The sequence below is a fragment of the Corvus moneduloides genome, chromosome 2, assembly GCF_009650955.1.
Source record: "Corvus moneduloides isolate bCorMon1 chromosome 2, bCorMon1.pri, whole genome shotgun sequence".
Classification (NCBI taxonomy): domain Eukaryota; kingdom Metazoa; phylum Chordata; class Aves; order Passeriformes; family Corvidae; genus Corvus; species Corvus moneduloides.
Window position 1 is genome coordinate 4,513,846 of NC_045477.1, and position 22,021 is coordinate 4,535,866.

Below are 22,021 nucleotides of genomic sequence, written 5' to 3' on the forward strand. Positions count from 1 at the left end.
GCTGGATCAAGTGGGGAGGGAGGCCAGTTCTGCGATGCAGGCTGTGTCTCCCTGCTGTGAAGGGAGGGCAGGCTGGAAAGAGGAAGGAGCAAAGAATGAACCTCGAGAAGTAAGGATGGACTGGGAGGCTCATCATACCAGCTCCCAGGATACCTGGGCATGGCAGAATGGACACCTGAAGTAAGGATTCAGTTGAAACTAAGGAGCTGCAAGTGCTCAGTGTCTGTGGCAGAAGGGCTGCCTCCCTCGTAGCCCATTTTTTTCCAAGAACTTCTTTCACAGCCCCTTGCCTTTACCCAGAAAAGACACTGAACTTCCTCTTGGCCTCCCTGACCTCTTGTTTTTCGGGGTGAATTTTTCCTTTCTTTCTTTTTCTTTTAATTTCAGTCTGAAAACACAGCTCCCTTTCTTTGATCCGAGCTGGGAGGCCAGCACGGTTCCATGGGTGTCCTGTGCTGGCGGCTCCTGCGGGTGCGGGGTGCAGGGCCAGGGCTCAGGAAGCACTGAACATGCCATTCTAAGATTAGCACCAGTAGCCCACGGGGCTGTGTCCTCCAGAAGCTGCCAGCTGCAGACTCTCTGATTACGGAAAATAAAGAACAGGAAAGGATCCTTTCTCAGATCCCTTCTGGAAGTTACACTGCTGGGCTGTATCCAGCTTTTTTTACAGCTTTTTTTTCTCCCCAGGTGATGTGCCAGGCTCTGTGTCTTCTGGTCAAGGGAAAACGCTGTATTTGGGTGCAAAAAGTTCCCTTCCTTGCACTTCGAGGAGAACACCATTCCTGTGACTTCCAGGAGCTGGGCTGGCAGTCCCCCTCTCCTCCTTCCCACCACTGTGAGGAAGGTGGGAAGCCTCATTTTATCACTTTCAACCCAGAGAGTGCACCAGCCCTCAGTCTCTTCCACACCAAAGACTAAGACATCTGCTTCTCTCACCCCAGAGCTCAGTGCTGGCTCTCTCCTGCCCCACAAGACTAATGCAACCTCTCCCATTCCTGGTCACGTTTCCCACCCGGGTGACACAACCTACCACCACTTTTCTAAATGGTGATGAGAAGTAGCTCTGCTCATTTTCTATTTGTTTTCTGTTTTGTTTTGTTGTTACCTTGTTTTGGGTTTTGTTTGTTTTTTTGTTTTTGTGGGTTTTGGTTTTTTGTGTGGTTTTTTCTTTTGCAATAACACTGAAATTACTCAGACATGATTTCTGCACTTTTTGCAGCCAACTGCTGATTCTTTTCCTTTTCAGAAGAGAAGCACGGGCAGTCTGCATGGGCTAAAACCACTGACCTAAGGTTAAAGGCTTAATCCATCAGTAATTTAGTGACTGCTACTCTGAGGTCTTTTACTGTTCCATAAAAATAAGTGTCTAAGCATTGTATATTCTGAAAAATGTCAAGAGCTTTAAACAGGAGCTGAATTATATCATCAATGTAAGCATGGCATTCTGTGCAAAAAAAGGAAGTGCAACTACCAAGTTCTCTGTAAGGTGTATGTTTCACTTTTCTCTTCCAAATAAGTTTATAAAATTGAGTAAATTTGAAAACACCATGTTTTCAACACCATGTTTCTTCGTCTGCTTTTAAAACTGAGCCTAGTCCCTGTTAGCAGCACTGGGGAAGAAAGTTCTGCCTTCAGTTGTGTTTGAGGTACAAATGTGCCAATTTGAGCCCCCCAAACCTCTCCTTCCTCATGCCTCGGAGTCCTTGCCTCTGTTGTGAGAGCAAAACTGCCCACCAACCCCTGACCCTGCAGATCGTGTGAAGGGAGGCCACTGTTTTTGGCACAGATCTTGCTCCTCTCACAGGCTGCCTGGGTCCACTGGATCCCCACAGAAGTGACCTGCTCCAATAGGTCCCCACAGAAATGTCCCATTGTGTACCTGGTCTGACTGCTGAAGAGAGGAAAGTTCTACTGGCTGTCATACAGTGGAGTGTTTTGGCTAAATACCAGCTGAACAACAGCAGAGATCTGTTCCTTCCCTCCTCTACGAATCTTCTAACACGCTTGCTCTTTGCAGGCAGGACATTTTGGCCAGATGGATCACCTTTTATCTGAGAAGCAACACCTCCACAGCACCTTGCAAGGCTGGAGTACTCAGCAGCTACGAAATCAGTGATGGTTACACAATTTTGGTACTGGTCCCGTGCAACTGTCACCCCTATTCTCGTGCAGCTGCATCTAGACACGGTTTTGAAGCCAGTCCCCAACCTCCACATCCCTCCTTTGTTTCAAAAGACCTTCACAGGAATGATTCCCTGCAGCCTGTTCCAACACCAGCCCATCATGCCAGATCCTGTGCTCACACAAGTGCTGCTAAGCTCCCCTGTGACTCTCATAGGGGTCTTTTCATTGCTGCACACACAATCTACCTCAGCAACAGCAAAAATAATGACAAAAATAATGTCTCAGAGGCAGTTACAATAAGGCATCCAAGGCTCGGGGATAGTGTCTTGATTACAGATCCAGAAAGGGTGATATTCAGCACCATGAGAAGGTAGTTGTCAGTACACTAGAGAAAAACAAGGGAGTGTCAGTGCTTTTGGGGCACAGTTTCGCAAGGCCTTGGTTTCAGCAGAACGACAGCTTATGTTTCCAACCACTCATTCTGCCCTGACCTTTCCTCTCCCCCTTCCCCCCTCCCCTGCACCCGTGTGAGTTTGTGGGGCTGTGCTGTAAACTGGATCACTGAAATGATCTGGGCTAAAAATACATCCCTTAACTCTTTACACGGTTATTTTTAACCCAGGTCATTTCAGCAATGGAGTTCACAGCACAGCCCAACACGCGCTTGCCCTGCTGCAGTGGAAAGGGATGGAGGGGTGGCAGGGGCAGCCTAAAGCACAGGGGGGAGGGCTTCCCTTTAGCTGCTCCAGCCAGGGCCTGAGGAAATTACGTCCCTCTGTGTCCTCCTGTTCGGAGGGCTGATAAGACAGCAAAATCATATTTTTGCATGCCTGCTGGTAGAGGCTGGTCTGGTCTGTGGCTCTGGTATTTGACCCTGCACCCACCCACCTGAGGTGCAGCCGAGTGCAGGCTGTGAACCCAGGGAGCACATTGCCAGTAGGAAGTTGCCATTAAGCAGCCACGAAACACCCATAAATACCATGTCAGCCATCCCCAGCAGCCCTGCTGCAAATAACAGCAGCCACACGTGCAAGCAGGTTCTCTCTGCTGCATGGCACAGGCAGAGCTCTGCACCGGTAGGACCTGCTCAGCTAAGGAAGGGATGGGGATGCGTCTGTGGGGAGGAAACTCCGTAAGTCAGAATAAACCATCATCACACTCTGCCTGGAGGCCAGCAACTGGGAAGCAGTGCTGTGGTTTTGCTGGAATTAAAGCATCAATCCCAACAAAGGCACTGGATTTCAGGAGGGAACAGAGCCTCTTGCAGAACCTCTCTTCTCTGCTTGGCTCAGCTCTCCAAAGGCAAAGCATTCTGCACAAAGCCTTCCCAGGACCGACCATTCTCGTTTTTCAGTGAGGTAGCTGCAGGATTTGGGGAGCCAGACAGCCACAGACCTTGTCTGCATGGGAAAGCTTATACCAAACTGAGCTAACTCTCTCAGCTTGCAGGGCAAAATACAGCCTTAATCTGATCGAGGTGCTGCTTTTCTGCCTAACTGAACTCATTTGCAATCAGCTTGGCTGAAAGGAGCTGTTCTCAAGCTCTCAAATACTCAGTTCTGACACAGAAAGCAGCATTTTGGGAACGACACTGTAAGCTGCATCAGGGAATACAGCTCCTTCCAGGGCTCCCTGGGGGCAGGAGGGGGTGAACGTCTCCTACTCCTGCAGTGAGGTGCTGCCTCTTCCCTGAAAAGAGTCCCGTGCAGAGCTGGGGTTTGATGAACTGGAGATGTCCTGCACATCTCAGACCAGGCAATGGACAAGTGCTGACAGTACAGCTCCGATTTTGATGGTGACGATTTCCATCAGCGAGAGCCAATCCCTTCTCCCTGTTCCATCTTTTATTCAACCACAGAGGACAGCTGGAGGCAAAAGGTCACTGAATAGTCACACAGGGCATGATCTAAGGTACGCTTCCTGTTTATCTGCAGAGGACATGAACTTATGCTCTGGAAAATGCACCACAAATGCATCTCAGTTACTTCGGCTCTCACATTTTTTAAGTGCAGATAAGATTAGATGGGCAGCTTGTAAGGAACTCCTCTTTAAATCAACTAAAAAAGCTCAAGAATAGTTTTTAGTTAGGACTGGACCCATGTTACTGATGGAAAAACCTCTCTAATATGTAGTTTGTAGTTTCATTCAAAGCCATCGCTCTGTATCTGACTTTTAGATGAATCCCAGCTTGCACCCTCCTGCCAACATAACCTGAACTGATTTGTTTATCTGTACCCATGCGAGTACATCAGTGGCATCGGGATCATACTGAAAGAGGAACATTGTTTGGACTGCAAAGGGAGAGGCAAATAAGCAGGGTATGTTTAAAACACAAACTCCCCCAAAAGAGCAAACGGAAAGAGGAGAGGCTGGGAAAATACCTGAATCATAGAGTGAGGAATCAGGCAGCACAAATCAGGAGACACTGCTACCCACAAGCTGAGCCTGCCTGTTCTCCCTGTGACCCACGGAAGCACCAACACAGGCTGAACACAGATTGCCCAGGAAGTGGGTGGGCTCACACTGGCCTTGGCCCATGTTTTACAGCCCTAGAAGGAAATCTCACAATGCTTGTTCCGACTGGAGCTCAGCATCACGCTGGGCCCCTGGCTCAAGAAGCAACACATCCCAAGATGTAAGTCCCGAATAAACAAAACTCATCTTGCTACACTGACCCCTTTTCATCCCATTCTCTCTCTTTACTCTTCTTTACAAATCATTCTCACTGGAGACCTTCCAGCTCTCTGTTTCAGGAGGGATTTATGTGATTTATTTACTCACTTGGCGTCTTATCTGGCCAGGAAGCTGCCCCTTGTCTCATTGTAGTAAACTTTAATTATTGGCAGAAGCCCCAGCTGGAAGTGGCTGCAGCTGTGGCTCTGTGATACCTTATAGCCAGTCCTGTCCATCACTGCATCAGTGTAGCCTGTAGCACCTTGGGAAGTGAGGCCAAGGCTCCTACCTGCCTTTCCTACCATTTACTGCACAACAGGGGTGATGATTACTGTGCTCTGCTCCACCAGAGCAAAAGCTACCCTGTGAGCCACCTCTGCCCCTTGCTCTGGTGGGGCTTGGCTAACTCTGAGAACTTTGTGAGCATTCAGAGCATTAGGACAGTTACTTTCCAGGAGAGGACAAGACCAGAATACCTTGCAGGTCTTTCAGGCGTATCCTTAACACTACAAAACAAGTAACATTTTTCTACTTCTACAATACTACTTCTGCAATATTTCCTTTGATCAGCCTTTGCTGGACACCAAACATCTCCATTTCACAATCCCTATGAGAATTTTGTGAGGTTTATAAATGGCAGTATGCACAGAGTCCTCATCCTTTTCCTCCAAGCTGCCATCAGATGGCTGAGCAAAAAGGAGTAACTGGTCTCAAAGTGCCATGGGCCCCTCACTGCCAGGATGCAGCAGTGAAACACCATAGGAAGCTGAGCAAAGAAAGTAAGATTTCCACTTGAAAGATACAAGGAGAATTCTGGGGCTGATACCTGGCCATACAATCTGGTTATGAAAGAGTGTAAGGGTTTGTTGAGGTGTAATGATGACCCCAGCACGCTCTGCAGAATTCTCGGCTGTTGTTTGCCAGGACTGGCATTTTGAAGGTTGTGCAAACAGGTTTCTAGTTTGACTTGCAACAAAAGGAGTCAATGTCTCATATCAGAGTGTACACAACTGTGCAGAACCACTGCACATCCAAGATAAAGCTGCGTCTAGGTGGTGAAGCCTCAGCCAGTGCAGAGGAAGTCTCCTCATCTGGTTGATGTCACACGCAACAGATTCAATCTTGCACCTTCAGGGAAAACAATCTGTGAATTATATTGTGAATCCTGGAGTTTGGGCTCCGGATTTCTGAATACTCTGCAAAGACAACAGGATCTCCGATTAGGTTTGGGACCAGCCTGAGCTCCTGGCCCCAAAGATGGGTTCTAGACCCCTTTGACCCAGCCACACATCTCTTCTGTACGTGTCCTTACATAGCTGCAGACTGTGGTTTCCTTAAGACAAGGGAATGTTCCTTAATTGAGAAATGTCAAAAAAGTAAAGAAATATTGGACATGGAAGTTTTGGAGACAGTCAGGAGGACGTAAGCAGTCCTGCTTATGCGTGCTGCCTTCAAGGCAGTCAGTGTGGTTAGAACCCAGAGATCCCTAGCAGCTCTCCTCTGTTCCCTCTGAAAACAGGACCTCTCACAGCAGCCCTAACACAGATTCAACTTAAACTCCTGAAATGGAAGTGGCAGGAAAACACATCAGGTCGCCTCTTAAACTCTTCCTTTCTGAAACATTTTCAGTGGAGAGCAAGCTTCTTGCCTGAGGGTAAATCACTGCTGGCCTGTCTCTTGGAGTCTATTGAATAAGTTAGCCACAAGAACAACTCAGAAGTATGACATTCCTTCTCAGAGTGGCACCCAGGTCAACGCTTATCCCACCACAGATAAATGAATATAGGATGAGTGTGTGCCTGACCTCAGCTGCAAGGCTATTGCACAGCTATAATGAGGGTGATAATGAGGAAGGAGCTCTGACTATAACCCAGAGCAGAATAGTACGAGGAATGTGGACTACAAGGAATTGTTTGTTTTTAAGAGAAAGGGCAGAAAAATCCCACTTTACATAAAATATGTAAAAATATGTAACATTTCCCTGTGTTTGGAAAGGGTTTGCTTTAGGGCAACATTTTTCTCAAGACTTGCAGTGATCTGGTCTTGATTTTCTCATTCTGAGAGTTCCCTTGTGAACTGCTGCCATCTTGGCACTCGGGGTCAAGCACTGCCCAAAGGGTAATGTGAGGCTATTCCAGCTCAGCAGCTTTCATCCAGAACACTGCAAGAAAATCTCTCCCTCACAGTAACTTCAAAACTACAGAGGGTCGGATCTGCCGAATTTAAAGGCTCACCAAAGCAAGATTTGGGAATTGGGTAGAGGTGGGAGGTAAGTAGCCCAAAACTAGTAAAGGGACAAATGTTTCTCAAAGGAAGAAGCACTGTGTTGAGCATGTCCACTGTAAATAAATGGGTCATGTACTACATGCCTTGCCTACTAACAGTACAAGGGAAACTCCTGATGGTTTTCCATCCTTTACTGGTTTGAGGTACCCCAGCTTAATTTTATTTAGGGCCCAATTGTGCCAGACTGTAGAGACCACAGGGTGGTGGCTGGAGTGAGATGCTGTGGCAATGCCAGGCAAGAGACAGGCAGAGTAGAGTAGCCAGTGCCAGACACGCAGGAGAGGAGCTGTGTCCTTCACAGTAGAATTATAGGAAACATCTGTCGACATCGGGAAATTTGATGTGGTGAATGAACTATCTACCTTCTGTGTCAGAGAGTGGCTACAATGAAAATAAAATGAGATAATCGTTATTCTAAGCAAGTTGTTCTTTCCCTTGTGCCATGGTACGTAGCTCTCAGGAGCGCCTGGCCTGTGCTTACCCAGCTCTGTCGGGCAAGATTAGCAAAAGCAGCAAGTGTCACTGTGAAAGGCACAAGTGAGACCTTGAGTCTCCCTGAAAGGCACAAGTGAGACCTTGAGTCTCCATTTCTGTAATGAGAGTATCTGGCAACTGCGTGGTGCCTACATGTTCCCAGCACTGCATGGGCTGATTAATCTCAGCAGCATTACCTCAAACCTTCACTGTTAAGAGCATCTGCTGAGAGGGCAATGTATGGGCTTGTGCACTTTAATGCCTGTATAGCTACTGCTGCATACCCCACAGAACTGGTCCTGAGGGGAAGCCAGGGTTTTATCTGTCAGGAGGGCACTCAGGTGACCAGGCAGGTGTGTGAGATCTCCTCTGCCCCAGCAAACCTTGAATTCTTTGCTGCGTGTTGGCATGGCTTTAACAGGCAGGCTGGCAAGTGCTTGCCCTAAACCCTGGATTAAAACCCATCCCTTCCTGGGCAGACCAAAGAGTTTGAAGCCCACACTCTGTGAGAACAGAATGGAGCCCAGGCTGCCTGCTTCCTGAGCAAGTGTCTTATTGCATCTGGCAAAGGCTGCCAAGAGTGGTTTGATCAAGCACCACCATTACCAAAAGAGGCAGCGAACTGCAGCACCTGGTCCCTGCCGGGCAGGGTGCCTGTGCAGGGGCAGCATGTGTGAAACCTCAGCCTGTACCCTACACAGACACAGGCAGCTCTTGGCTCTGCTGTGCCCTGAGCAGGATAAGGCACCTGGCTGTTCGGCCATGACTCTCTGCGCAGGGATAGCAAACCATTTAAAATCAATCATTTAAATAAATTGCTCTGTGTGTGCACAGTGGTTTGGGAATCCCTGACTGAGGTGACCACAGAAACCTCCAGCAAAACATGGGTGTCACTGTTTCCTTTCTGCAATAAGTGCTTTTGTGAGATGCCTGATCCTGTTTGCTTGTGTTCACCATGCTCAGAGTATTCTAATGGGGAAAGGAGTAGTGGGAAGAGATGAGGATGTGGGACTGGGGGAATGTAATAGCGGCCCAAGCACAGGTCAAGCAGGGCAAATCCAGGCCTGTGCAGAAGCAGCATCCCAGGCACTGGTTAAATTTCGATGCGGAGCAGGCAGGTGCCCAGTGATCTGGAGGAACCTACAGAGTCAGGCAGTGGCTGCAAGACATGGATAGCAGTCCTTCCATTCTGCATTAGTCCTGTAGTTGATCTAGGACACTACAATTGCCCTCAACTAATCAAAAATCCAGGAAAGAATTTTAGTCCAACAACTAAAATGAGATTTGGTGCCAGAAGCCAGAATGCTCAAGAGGAAAGAGTCAAAAGGTACTCAAAGACCTTTCTCAAGTACAAGGTGACACCTACTGCAGGGAGAAGACAGGAGGTTGGGATGAGAGGTAGGAAGGTGAAAGAAAAGGCTGTCAAGTACCAGTGAGACCTGAGGAGGAGAGGCTGTGTGACATACAGTTAAAAGAGATCATGATCATCAGGATTATTTGGTTTATAAGATACATAACAACATCTGCATGCAGAGACGAGGAAAAACACAGGAGGGCTAAGTGGAGAGGCAAAAATCTACAACGCCAGCTAGGCCAGCTGCCTACAGACAAGGTGACCAGGGTGTCCAGGAGAGCAGAGAAAACATCCAAGCTTCATTAAGGAGTCTAACCAATTCAAGGAGAAACGGCCTCCGTTTTTCCTGTAGAAGCGCCCTGCGTCTGCAACTGCCTCACACAAGCTCAGCACAGCTGCTCGCAGACAGGCCGAGCAGCCAACATGGAAATCATCTCAGGCAGCAGGAAGAGGACTGTGGATAAAGCTGGTATGTGGCTGGATGCAGTCACACCCAGTCACACAAGTGGAAAAAGAGGGAAAAGCAGAGAGGTTGTGCCCACACAGGCAGCATGGCAGCCTCTTTCCCCTGACAGGCTCCATGCAACGGGAGTTCTATGGCCACCTGAGGCAACATAGCTTCAAAAACTCACCCATACTGGGTTTTAAGCCCAGACATACCACACAGGGTAGTCCCTTCAAGTCTTTGGGGTGCATTGTTGTCTCTTTTCAGAGTCTGAGGTATTTAAGATGATACAGCTTTAAGAAATCAAAAAGAAATACAGAAAGATTGAAAAGCTGGTAGTTTACCATGTGGCTACTCTAGGTGAAAATGGATTTCAAACCATCTAACTTCAACTCAGCAGTACCCTGTCCACTGCAAACCTGAGCTCAGCCATCAGTACCCTTAAGACTGAGACACAAAAACCCAGTAGTTTAACACAGATCTCTACAATTACTAAGTTTGACTACACTAGAAGACTGGGCTAATATGCCTTTTTCCTTTATGAAGTCCTGGAAACTCAGTGTCTTGCTATTTCCTTCAAGTTAATGTACTTGTTTTTAAAAGACTGGCTGTATTTATCTGGAACAAACAGTTTCAAAAAAAAGAGGTGGATTTTTTTTCTCATTTGGCCTTAAAAGAACAGTGTTGATTTTGCAGAGCTGTTCCCTTGCTCCAAGTGAACACCAGGGACACACCTGAGGTATTTTTCCATCAAGTTTACCATATCACTATGTCTTTTGGGGGAAATAGGTTGTGCTGCTTAAATGTGAGTGCTATCAGTAAGCCAGAACCCTGCAGCAGATACACTGAGCATTCCTATGATCTGAGGTTATGAAAATTCAGATTGTGATGCTGAAAATAAAGTCCCTTGCTCTGAAACGCCCTGTCAAATACAGCCCTCGGCCCCTCTCTTAAAGAAAGCCACACTGAAGAATGCCATTGGGAATGTAACAAGAGGAAATGTCCTCAAGTTGCCCCAGGAGAGGCTTAGATAGGATATTAGGAAAAATTTCTTCACTGAAAGGGTTGTTCAAGCACTGGAACAGGTTCACAGGGAAGTGATGGAGCCACCATCCCAAAGGACACATATATGCAGCACTTCGGGATATGTTTTAGTGGTGGGCTTGGCAGGGCTGGGTTAATGGTTGGACTTGATGATCTTAGAGGTCTTTTCCAACCTAGAAGATTCTGTGATCAACCTGGCAGCAGGACTTCAGTGCCAGCTGAGAGCTAACGCACCGTTTTCTTAAATCATTGAAGATCCCCACTCTCCTTCAAGCAGCACTACTTTTCATTTCTCCAAAATTAAATTAGATGAACATCTACTTTCAGCTTAGTTCAGGAAGACATCTGGATTTTCTGGTATGTCAAGCAGGAGGATATGGATATACAGTCCTGTCATGAACTCCTTCTCTCCATCTGATGGGAGCCCCCTAGCAATAAATACTGCCTGAAAGCTTGGTGATACAACCAGACATGAGCTATAGCAGATATCTAAAATGCAGATAATATGCTTGACAGGTGGGGGGGGGGGGGATGGATTATTTCTCAGAAATTATCCATTGAATAAATAAGCTGATGAGGTTGTGTTGTTTTAAGAATCCACAGACACTCCCAATGCAGAATTGCTCCATCGGAGCCAAGGGCTGATCTGTACCCTGGCAGGGTGATGCTGATGTCCTGATCCACAGCTGACAACAGCTGTTAGCAAGATGTTGGTCTGGCTGGTCTGGAGAGCATTGCTTCCCATGTGTCTTCAGCAGCTTGTCCAGGCAGGCTCTGGGATGTGTCCTCGAGACTTCCAAAGGCTGCTTCCAAAGGCTCCATGGCTGGAGGAGTGGGGTGGCAGCTCTGATGAAGAGCAGTGGTGGCCACCACAAGACGTAGCTGCTTTTCTGGTGAGCTGCCTCCACTAGCTGCTTGTACAGAGCTCTGCTCCTGGCCAGGGCTTCCCTCAGGATCATTCTCAGCTTCCCTGCGTTTCCCTCCCAGACATCTGTTTTTCTTAATGGTCTGGGAACTGTACACAGCTTGTCAAGTTCCCCCAAATTAATCGGTGCCTCTCTGTGTGCACTTCCAGGCCTTGTTCTGGGGAGATCTTGCTGCTCTAGAAGGGTAAGGGGTGACCTAATGGAGGAACAGCCAGCAAAACCTCCCAGGCTGCCCACAGAAGACAGGAAATAGTGCAGTCTGTGGGGCAAGTGCTCCAATCTCACGTGAGCAAGGAATTCTAGACTAAGACATAGAGTAGAGAGATGGCCAGGAAGGCTGGACTTGCATGTGTACTACTACTTCAGTGGGGAATGAAATGCATAAACCATGGTTATAATATGATACAGACCTCTGAGATGAGAAGTTTTCTGTTGTGCCTTGAAATAAATCATTATTTTATCCCATCTCAACCACAGTGTTCCTTTAAGTGACTTGTAGCTGCACACACGATGGGAGGCTACACCCTGCTCTCACCTGCAGACAGGGAGACCCTTGGGCAGCTGCTCTGAAAGAAATGGGCTGAGCAAATGGAACAGCCCCTGTAGCAGGAAAGGTCTCAACCTAATGGATCTTCTCCCTTGCTTGCCTCACACGGGGTCAGGAAAAAGCCCTGCTTTTAGCAGAGTCTGAAAAAAAAGATGAATTTCAACACGAGGAGGCTCAGACTCAAGATGCTTCAGGTGGGACAAGGAAGGGATCACTCTTGGCCTAATGGAGTGGTTAAAGAGGATGAACTTTAAGCAAGTGCATATACACAATGCATAAATTATCTAATCTGAAGCTATTCAGAACATGAAATTAGAAACTGAAGTCACTGAACTGTCAGAGAAGGTGCACAGAGAATGCAAGAAACAGGGACAGTTCAAAATACTTCTGATAAATACTGTAAATAGACCGTGGTACCTCCCCATTTAAACTCAATTTGAGACAGCCGGGTTGTAGCAGCACATGGATTCTACTCCTCTTAATTTATCATGCTGGGGACAGAAAATCAGAAGGGTAAATGAGCCTACACAGAGCTTCCAACTGCAGCGGCTTCCAGGACTCATCAGTTAGAACTGTGCTATCTTTGTAACACATTGCTATTAAATTAGGTCTACACTGGATGCAAGCAGGTCAGAGAAGGAGGTTCATATTTATCTAAGACAGGAATTTAGTCTAAAAAGGTACACAGATATGGAGTGGAGGAAAGTGATAGCAAGCACTCTGCTAGCAGCCAGCTTGAGGTGTGAATGCTGAGCTATACCCACAGAGAGGTCTTGCTGGTTGGACCCTGGAGGGCTCACTGGCCCCAGTAGCACTGAGGATCTGGGTCTGCAAAGCTGCTTTCCCAGCAGATGCCCACCCTTTGGCTTCATCCAGAGTCTCCAGTCTGTGAGACTCCTGAAAATTGGGCCCAACACTGGGAAAATGTACCCAGGCAGCTGTAATTTGCTGTTACATTTGAAAACGCCTGAATTTTCAGCCCAGTCTGGATCAGCCATAACGATGCATTAGAAATTTAGTCTTTTCCATAGGTAAACAACTCCTCTATATAACCTAAGGAAAATGCACACAAGCAACTCCTGAGCTGCAGCTTGGCCTTTGACATAAATTATTTTTCAGTGACCAGAAGAAGATAGTGATCTGTTTTTGAGTAAAACGACGCATAAAATTCACCCAAAACGCTGCAACGGAGAAACCCAGTGCTTGTAAGAGCTTTGAAACACTCCACCCCTACTTCAGTGCTCTATTTCTTTTACCTGCTGGCTCATTGGAACTCGTTTACCTGTTCTTTCTCTGCAAGAAGAGGGACTAAAGTTCCTTCAACCTCAGGCACAGTTTGCCCAGGTTAAAGCTGGGCCACCGGAACCAGGTGTCCAGGAAGTGTGGGCTCCGTGCCTGCACAACACTTGCTCAGTGAGTGAATCAGCACTAGGAAGCTGTGGCCAGCATGTCCCTGAACTCACAGGTGTTGAGAAGAAAAAATTAAACTCAACTTTTGATCTCTGGAATCACTAGAATGATCCAGTGATTTCTGAGTCTGTTAGTTGACTGCGACAGGATGATGTATTATATGAGATTGAAGTCCTGATGGGATTGGAAAAGACAACTTTGCATTGAGCTGGGAGATGAAAGACAAAGTGCTATGGTTGTTTCCTTTTTGTAGGAGTAACCAGTGTACTCAGCAATCAGTCTTTTTTTTCCACTCTGTCCTCTTCACAGGCACCTGCTGTCTAGAGGACCATGGAGAGCCCCTCTGCCTCTAAACTGGGAATGAACACCTTCAAACTGGGCATGGAAACCCTGGGTTCTCATGGAGGGACAGTGTTGACAACTCCATGCACTTCATAAAGACTAAATGGGAAGCCAAATTAGACTGTGCACATTTCACAAGTTAAACATGCCCTCACTGCAAAGCCCAAGGGGTGAAATTCCTGGGAAGCCTGGCACACCAACTCAAGTGTGTGTCTATGAAAACAGGGCATGTGTCATCTGTACTTACATCAGGGGAACATGGCACTCAGCAGAAAGGTATTTCAAGATGACTGACTTGAGGAAGCCATGATTGCTGTTGCAGTACATAGTTTTAAAGGATAAAGAAACCCATTCTAAAACCAGGAAGAAATAATAAAAACAGAATCGGTTTTGTGTTTTACCCAGGTAGTAAAATAACCATTCCCAGACTCTTACAGATATGATGCCAACTTATTCTGACCTGAGCTTCCCACAGGCAGAAGTTTGCCAGGCTTGAACAAGGTACTGCAGCAGGGAGGAATCATAAACACTTCTGGGGCCTGCTGCTGAATAGCCACGAGCTGCTTCTAGCAGCCCACACGTGGAAGAACCGCAGAACAGCATGGTGCTGCCCCTCTGGTGGCTCTCTCAATACCACTAACCTGAATACGACTGAAGCTCGCTTCTTATCCTTCTAATGCGCAGTCCAGCCTATTTTTGAATCATTCATGGGAAAAGGATTTCTACTACATTTGGTTTCCACTACGCTACTCCAAACCTTGCCAGACCTCACTGTTAGAAATCTCTCCTGCTACTTGGTGAGATATAAATCTTTCCTTTAATTGCATCCCGGTATTCCCAGGCATACAGCTTTTCCAGTGCACTAATTCTGTTTCCTCCACGCTAGCAGTTTTAGACTACTGTCCTCAGTCTCACTGCAAAGCCACACTGACTTGTTAAAGTCCAATCTTCTGAGCCAGAATTCCCTCTCCTTTGCATTTTTGTGCCTTTCTGTGCACAAGAAGTCACTGGTCTGCACCCTTCAGATATCCAGGCTTTCCAAACCACACACGTTAGTTCTAGGCGTGTTTGAGAAGCCTGAGATGAACAGTGGCTTTGTTGAAGCTGGCAGTAAATCAGTATCTTTTGCAGATTAGCCACCAGCCATCCACACTGACCAAAACCCTGTGTGCATCTCGTTTGAAAGGGTAAACAGGTGTATCTGAATATGCAACAACACCAGTTTACAACGTTCCTGCCTGTTCTATGGGCTTTGAGCTCTTTTAAAATCTGGTGATGAATAATGAAGAAAAAGCCATGCATCTAAATCTGCTGTCAATCTGGCAAGTGAGGTCTGGGTCTTCTCATGGAGAAGACTTCCAGAAACACCTTTAGCAAGTGATGTGCTTTATCTGACAAGAATTTGGTCCAGCGACTTTTTTGTCTTTCCAAAGACTGAAAACTTCATTTGGCACTAATGGGGCAGATAAGGCTCATCCTTACCAGTACATTACCCAGACCCAGATACTGGTGATAAGATACAAAGATATGACTCAGATTTGATGTAAAAGCATTTCTGGCATGAGACTGCATAGCTGGATACATTGTGACCTGGTTGAAATGTGACTTAAATCCATGCCTAGGTGAGACTCTGTAGGAATGAAGTGCCCTGGGTCTCTGCAAACAACCAGGTGTGAAGCAACTCTGCAGTGAATGTGTAGTAACAACTTCTTACACAGCAGCTCTGCTGTCCCTAGACCAGATTAATCTTATGCCTGCTTGTCCTGCAAACTGCTAAAGGCATATATATCCCTGTCTGCATGGCACCAAGACAAGGTCCTCCAAACAGGTTTCCTTGCTGCTGGCTTCAGCTGCCACCTCAGATCCCAAATTCAGGCTGTGGAGGTGGTGTTTTAGGAAAAAGAGCATCCACTTCTCTAAAACACCTCTGTAAACGGACCAAAGTGGAAACAGAATGGAAAACCAACCCCAGTTTGTGTGGGCTGGTTCATTTCCATGATAAAAGCCAGCAAGTTTCCAAGCAGCATCTATTGATAAAGCAGTGCTGATGTTTTCCCCCTGTTCTTCAGATAAGCAGCTCCTGGGAATGCATGAGAAGGTATGCATGATATGCTGCTCAACTGCAAAGCATGCCGCCAATTAGACTGCAGAGCACAGCACAGAAGGCGTTTCCAAAATGCTATCACATGGCTTGGGACACTCAGACAACCAAACTGGGGAGTGAGGAGAGGTTCAGAAGAATTCTCCCTCTCTGGTGACACAAGAAAAGCCTTAATTCCATTTAATCCAGGGTCTCTGCTAGGTGGAACAAAGGGCTGCAGCACAGCCCATGGGGTTTGGTTTTGATGTTTTCTGTCCTTCAAGAGGGAGGCCTCCAGTCACTGGCATGTGGAAGTCTGGCAAACCTGATCCTTTCCAGGACTCCTTGCTGCAGACATGCTATTTACTGTCAAGCAGGTCCCAAATCTGCCCAGACCTGAGGAGTAAAATGGTGTCATACGGTACCTCTCCCAGTACATTTAAATACTCTCCCCTTTAACTACACAGACACACTGCGGGAACGTGTCATTTCAATGGGTTTGGGAGGAAACACTGAAAACAAGTCTATTTGAGGTTAAATTGCTCTGTTAAGCAAAAAGAAAAAAAGAAGAGTGGAAAAGGGACATTTAAACTTTTAGAACGAAAGCCAATCATCAGAGCTTCCTGAGAAAGGGATATTGCTTCCTGGCAGAGCTAACCATGGCATAATCCCTGTTCTTAATCTCAGCTCCACAGCTGCAAGGGTGGGCAGAGACCTCTCTCAGCTCAGCTCACCTCCTGTCCTGATGCTCTGAGTACCAGGATGGTCACAGATCTCAGCCACCTCATCTGCACAGTACCCATTCCTGCATCCAATTCGGTCCCCTTGGGGGACAGGTCAGGTTTCCTCAGTGCAATTTTCCTAAGGACAGGGTGAGTGCCTGTTTTGAAAGCAGGCTGCCCTGTACTTTGGCCACTTTGTGGTGTCCCCACCTGACACAGGAAGGGCCGTTTTGCTGAAAAAAGCAATGACTCCATCGCTCCTCAGATGTCCGAGGTGAGGACACTGTGGTGTAGTGACAGCACAGCCCTGCGGCTGGAGCCATGCTCAGGAGTTGCCCAGAAGGGTGAAGAGCAAAGAACTGCCCTCAGCCCTGGAAAAGCTTTCCCTCCCTCTGCTGAGTCAGTGCACCAACAGGAAAAAAGAAGATCTAGCAGGAGGAGTTGCAGAAAAGAGACATGGCAACGGAGGTGTCACAGAATTAAATGACATCTGTTGGTAGGCACAAAGGAGAGGAGAGCCTTCCCAAAATACACCTGGTTTCTGGACCTCTGCAGTTTAGGGAACCCATCACACCATGGGGAGCCACTCAAGTGAAATTCAGATTTGGATTGCTTCCCTTTGCTGTGCAAGTAAAGTTCAAGTGTCTCTATGCTCCCAAGCCCCTACAGAGAGACTGGGAAGAAGAATGCCATGACTGCTGTGGAACACGGGCTGCAGAAAGCCACAAGCACTTTCAGCGGATGCCTTAACTCACAACATCTGCAGGAAGGTTTGGGAACCCGCAAGCCATGGGAATTAAGACAGCTTGGACCAAATCTAAGGATGTAAACTAAGAGACCAACACAAAAATTTCTGATCCTTTTTGTACCATGAGTGCAAAGAATGTTTAGTGGCTGTTTTTTTTACAAGTGGCTTAGCTTCCATCAGTGCAGTTTTACCCACTTTTGATACGAACTCATGTTAACAATCTGTGGTATAAACTTCATGGTTTCAAGTTCTTTTCATTTGCCATACACTGGAAAGAAAACTGAGTCTCAAATCTATTTTGCATCAAGAAGATGGGCCTTTGCAAAAAAAAACCCCAAACAACAAAACGAAACACTGAAGATCAAGACACTCACAAAATTACATGAACTGCAAGGATGGGGTTTTGCTGCCTTTTTCTCCCTCTTTTAAGATCTTAAATAGTTCCAGTTGCTGCTTTGAATGTGGCACATTCCTGACAGCAGAAAGGCTAAGACCATAGGTACTAGTCCTTAAGGAGCAGCAAACCCACACTAAAACCACTCTTAAGAAAGAGATCCCAACTATCTTGCTTCTGTGGGTTTTTCAGAACTAGGGTCTTCCTGCCAGAGACATGACGGAAATCAGCTGGCTAGGTCAGCCCTCTGCCCTTTTCCTCCTGATGCTGGTAATCCTCATGTGTCCCATTAGAGCAAAGAGCCTGCCAGCCATGCCAGCAGGAAAGCATGGAGCAGCTCTGCCTGCCACTGATGAAGCAAACAGGGAAATGACAGGACTCCTCTCGTTCCTGCTGCACAGGATCATTAAATCTGGTTTTAAAGCAAAAGGCTGTGGTGAGCCTCTGTGTCCATAGCCTGTGAAAAGCCCTCAGGAACAAACAGAGCAGAGAATCAGCTGGTGGGAACTCAAGTTCTTGCTCTTGGCTCTGTTTTGGTCTAATATCTTCTTACCTTTGGGATATTAAACACCTCTTTGGAGGCTTGGGGCAGGACCAAGCGCACTACTAATAAAATATCTTGGAAATTGAGATGTTTTAAAATTAAGAATGGATTCAGCAATCTACGAATGACCAAAAAAACCCAGGAAACACAGGGAAAAGGCTGGAAATAGAGGAAAAGGGACAGAATCAAGAGCAGGAAAATCTTAGGTCAGATATTTCAGAGAAGCTTCCTGGCCACCAGACCTTCCGTATGTGTCACATGTGTCTCCAAAAAGGAAATGGCAGGTGTGTTCCTTTCTACTCCAACACAGACAACAGAAAATACTCGAGGGGTGCAGTCCTGTGTGTGTGTGGAGAGGAGAGGAGGTGAGGGAGAGTGTCCTCAACATGCAAAAATACCTCCTTCAACCCTAAGTTATAACAAATTAGGAGCTCAACTCCCCCTCCCTTCTGAAGCATCACAGGACACTACAGTGAAAAAGAATAAAACAAGTGTTAGCAGTGACTGAACCAGACTCTGTCAAACCTGAAAACCCTTGCGAAGCCAAACATTTCTCATGTCACCTAAGTAGTCTGTGCTGAGTCGGTTTCACCACTGCTTGATCCTTCTGCACCCCAAAATCTATTTAGATACTTCGGACATTTTTTGTAACGAACATGCCTGAACAGGCCAAATCTTTAACCCTTGCCTGTGGGGCAGGTCAGCACAGATAACAAGGATGGTGATGTTAGCACCTGCGTGTAGTCACAACTGCCCAGCTGAGTTATGCACTGGAAATCTTCAAAGAACAATTGAAGTGGTGCTTCAAGCACACTGTTCCCTGGCTCTGTTGCGTGTCCCCTGGTGCTGGGGCTGCATCCATGCAGAAAAAAGGCTTATCTGGGAAGATAATATAAAGTGTTTAGTAAGGTCTCTGTTTAGCAGAGAGAAATACCAAATGTCCTCTTTCATAATTTGAGGTTTTGCCAATGTTGTAATCACCTTTCTATTTCCTGTGCCCCTCCTAAAAATATTTTTTTCCCTTGCCACTTTAAAAAACTGTTTGAAAAGCTTGCAAATCCAGCCTGACATGACCAAAGCAAGCACCACCATTCCCATTTTGAATGAACGGGACAGGAGGCAGAAAGAGATGAACTGCCTTGCCCAAGAGGGTGTTACACAGGAGAATGCTTGAACATAGACAGCAGGCAAGCCAGACTCCTGTCCACTAGCTCTGTGCCCACCCTGAGACGTGAGATCCAACTCCCATGAAGCACAGGGCACAGAGAAAAAGGGACAGAAAACCCTCTGGGGGTGTGCTACTCATCTACCTCGCTCAAGCACAGGTTCTCGGGTCCCCTTCCCCGACCCAAAGTGCTCTATTGATAACCAAAGTGAGACCTGCCAATCCACGTGGGACAGGGGCTACACACAGCTGAGGGTGCGAATGACAACTGCTGCTGCACGGGTTGGGAAGGAACCGACCCCAAGGAGCCTGTCAGTCCTGGAAGGTTTGTTCTCTTATGCCCCCATTTTTAATGACTACTTAAAACCTCCTTTCAGAATGATACTTTTAAAAATCTAGCGCTGTAATCACACCTTGGAGACTAATAAGTAAAAGGCAGCTGTTCCTCATTCCCCTTTCACAGACGTAATTTCTTTCCAAACCATCCCCCTGCTTTTCAAATCTGGACTAAAACCTGCGAAAGAGTCTGAGGTGCAGGACAGGGGTTGGGGTGGGGGGAAGGAGACCTTTATCTGAACCCCAGCAAAGGGATATTTGAAGCTGCCTTCAGGGAGAAACTGCTTTGCAAGGTGGAGCTAAAGCAGATCGCGGAGCCAGTCACAAGCTAGTGGAAATAAAGTTTTCTTTACCTCCATATCCTGCAAGAGAGAGGTGTCCTCGGGGCAATCTTTCTTCCCCACCCCTTTCCCTGTTATCTGTGGGAAAACTTCAGCCGAGCCAGAGCAGAACGGTGCCGCCGTGGAGGGGTGGAAGATCCCAGCTCCTGCTCAGCCTGAGCTGACAGAGCCCGGCGAGTGGCCCTGCACTACGAACAAGGAAGAAGGGCGGGTGGGTGAGAGGAAGGGAGGGAGGGAGGGGAGAGGAGGGGGAGGCAAGGCAATCAGGGTTTAAATTTAGACACAAATCTAAACAGATACTGTCCTTCCCGGAGTGTTGGGCTCGTGAGACAACAAGCAACGAGCTCTGCCTCCGCGCCCAAACTTGGGGACACCGCATGTGCATTTCCTCTCCTCTTTCCTCTCTCCCCCTTCCTATTTTCTATCACCTTATCTTCCCCTTCCACCCCCCCCCGTTTTGTCTCAGTTTCTCTCCACTGCTTGCAGCTCCTGCTCTGGTATCTCTGCTCCGATCTCTTTGCTGTCCCCACTTCCCTGTCCAAATCTGCAGGGTCTCTTGCTTGTTTATTTGTGAGGAGAGATTCCCTTTTCTTCTAACTACAGCTTTCCTTTCTCTTCCTTGTTTTCAGTAATTTCACTCTGTCTTCAGAGAGGCAGAATAGGAGGAGAGCGAGGGTGATTAGTGGGCTTGAACAGAATTTAAGGCGTTGTCCTGGTGCGCGGCTGGGACTCTCAGGAAGGTCAGGATCTCCTGGGTGAACCCCCAGAGAGAAAACAGGGCGTAATTGTGGGCTCCAGCAGAGGGTCTCCATGTAAGGTTGTCACTGTCCAGCTGTAAAACAGGACCAGCTCTTTCCACCCTGAATTTGTGTCACACCACCAGATCAGAAAGTGCAGGTTGTTCTCCTCTCCCTTCGCAGGGATGGACAGATTTGTGCACTGGAAGCGAGAAGTTTCCGTGGTGGTAGAAAAACTGAGATGGGGAAAAACAAGCCTCCGGAATGTTTTGCTGCAGTTTCCCTTTCCATTCTGATCACGGTGTTGTAAACCGGACATCTCTTTTAGCAACTGTTTGCATATGCTCCTTCTCAAAGAATTTCAGTCCCCACCTCTTGAGAGCGGGGTGGTGCAGAGGAATTTGGAAACGCTCCCTTTGTCTTCTGCTGGCTTCCCTGCCTTGAGTGCAGCTGCAAAGTGACACAATGTCGTATCGTCATTTTGGCACGATACCTTGGGGGCAGAAGAGAGTTAAAACATATTTTCTGGAAGGGATGCATACTTCTCCTTTGCAGTGTTTCACAAGTCCCTGCTGGCTGTGGCTGAGAACACTCCAGCAAGGATTTAAATGTGAGCATCATGATATCCCAGCTCACTGTTACTGATGGTTGTTCTTCCAGCATAGTTAACTGTTGCTGTCCTGCATGCTGTGGGACTCCTCTGGAATTTGCACATTTAAATCATGATCTCATTATTTCCCAGATTCAATATACAATATACAATAGTCACTCTGTCCGTAGCCAAAAGAATGATAGGCTGAGTTGCTGCAATCTGGAGATTGGGCAAGAGAACTAATTAATCTTCTGTTGTTGAAATACTAGATTAGATGAAACCCCTCTGCTGTAAGCAACCAGAAGATGCTGCTACTGTAGATAAAATAAAATAGAAATATGAAAATGAAACTACTACTTGTTTGGAAATGCTATTGATTTCTTCAAGTCCTGACAATGGCACATTAGGAGAGGGAATAGAAACTGAACTGAGAAGTAGGGTGAGTCAGGGAGAGCAGGACTCTCCACTGCCCATGCTTTGCCTGCTGTGGGGACAGAAGGAGGATTTCAAGCTCAAGGATTTCACTGGACATGGATCACAAGTGTTGTTTTCAAGGTATCTGCCGTGTAACACACCGTCAAAGTCACACATCCCATGACTGTTTCCTGCTGCTCAGGGTCTGTTTCAGTATTTTTTTTTCTGCTTTCAGGGGTTCTACTGTGCAGAGGAAACTGTTTGCTTAGGTGTACAGAAAAGGAAACTGCTAGGCAGAGGCAGTATCACTTTGCCCATACTAA

At 47.0% G+C, this 22,021-nt stretch overlaps 1 protein-coding gene across 4 annotated transcripts in view; it reads right to left on the reverse strand.

Annotated features, from left to right (window-relative positions):
• RCSD1 (RCSD domain containing 1) overlaps positions 1-22,021 on the reverse strand; it is a 37,343-nt gene that overhangs the window by 9,685 nt on the left and 5,637 nt on the right. For 2 of the 4 annotated variants that reach the window (XM_032096124.1, XM_032096096.1), the window contains exon 1: positions 19,968-20,337. The exons of the other annotated variants lie outside the window; for them this stretch is intronic. In XM_032096124.1, coding sequence (XP_031952015.1) covers positions 19,968-19,973 — 6 coding nt within the window. In that variant the 5' untranslated portion in view covers positions 19,974-20,337. Of the gene's footprint in view, positions 1-19,967; positions 20,338-22,021 lie in introns of those variants that run through there. 4 annotated transcript variants of the gene reach the window in all.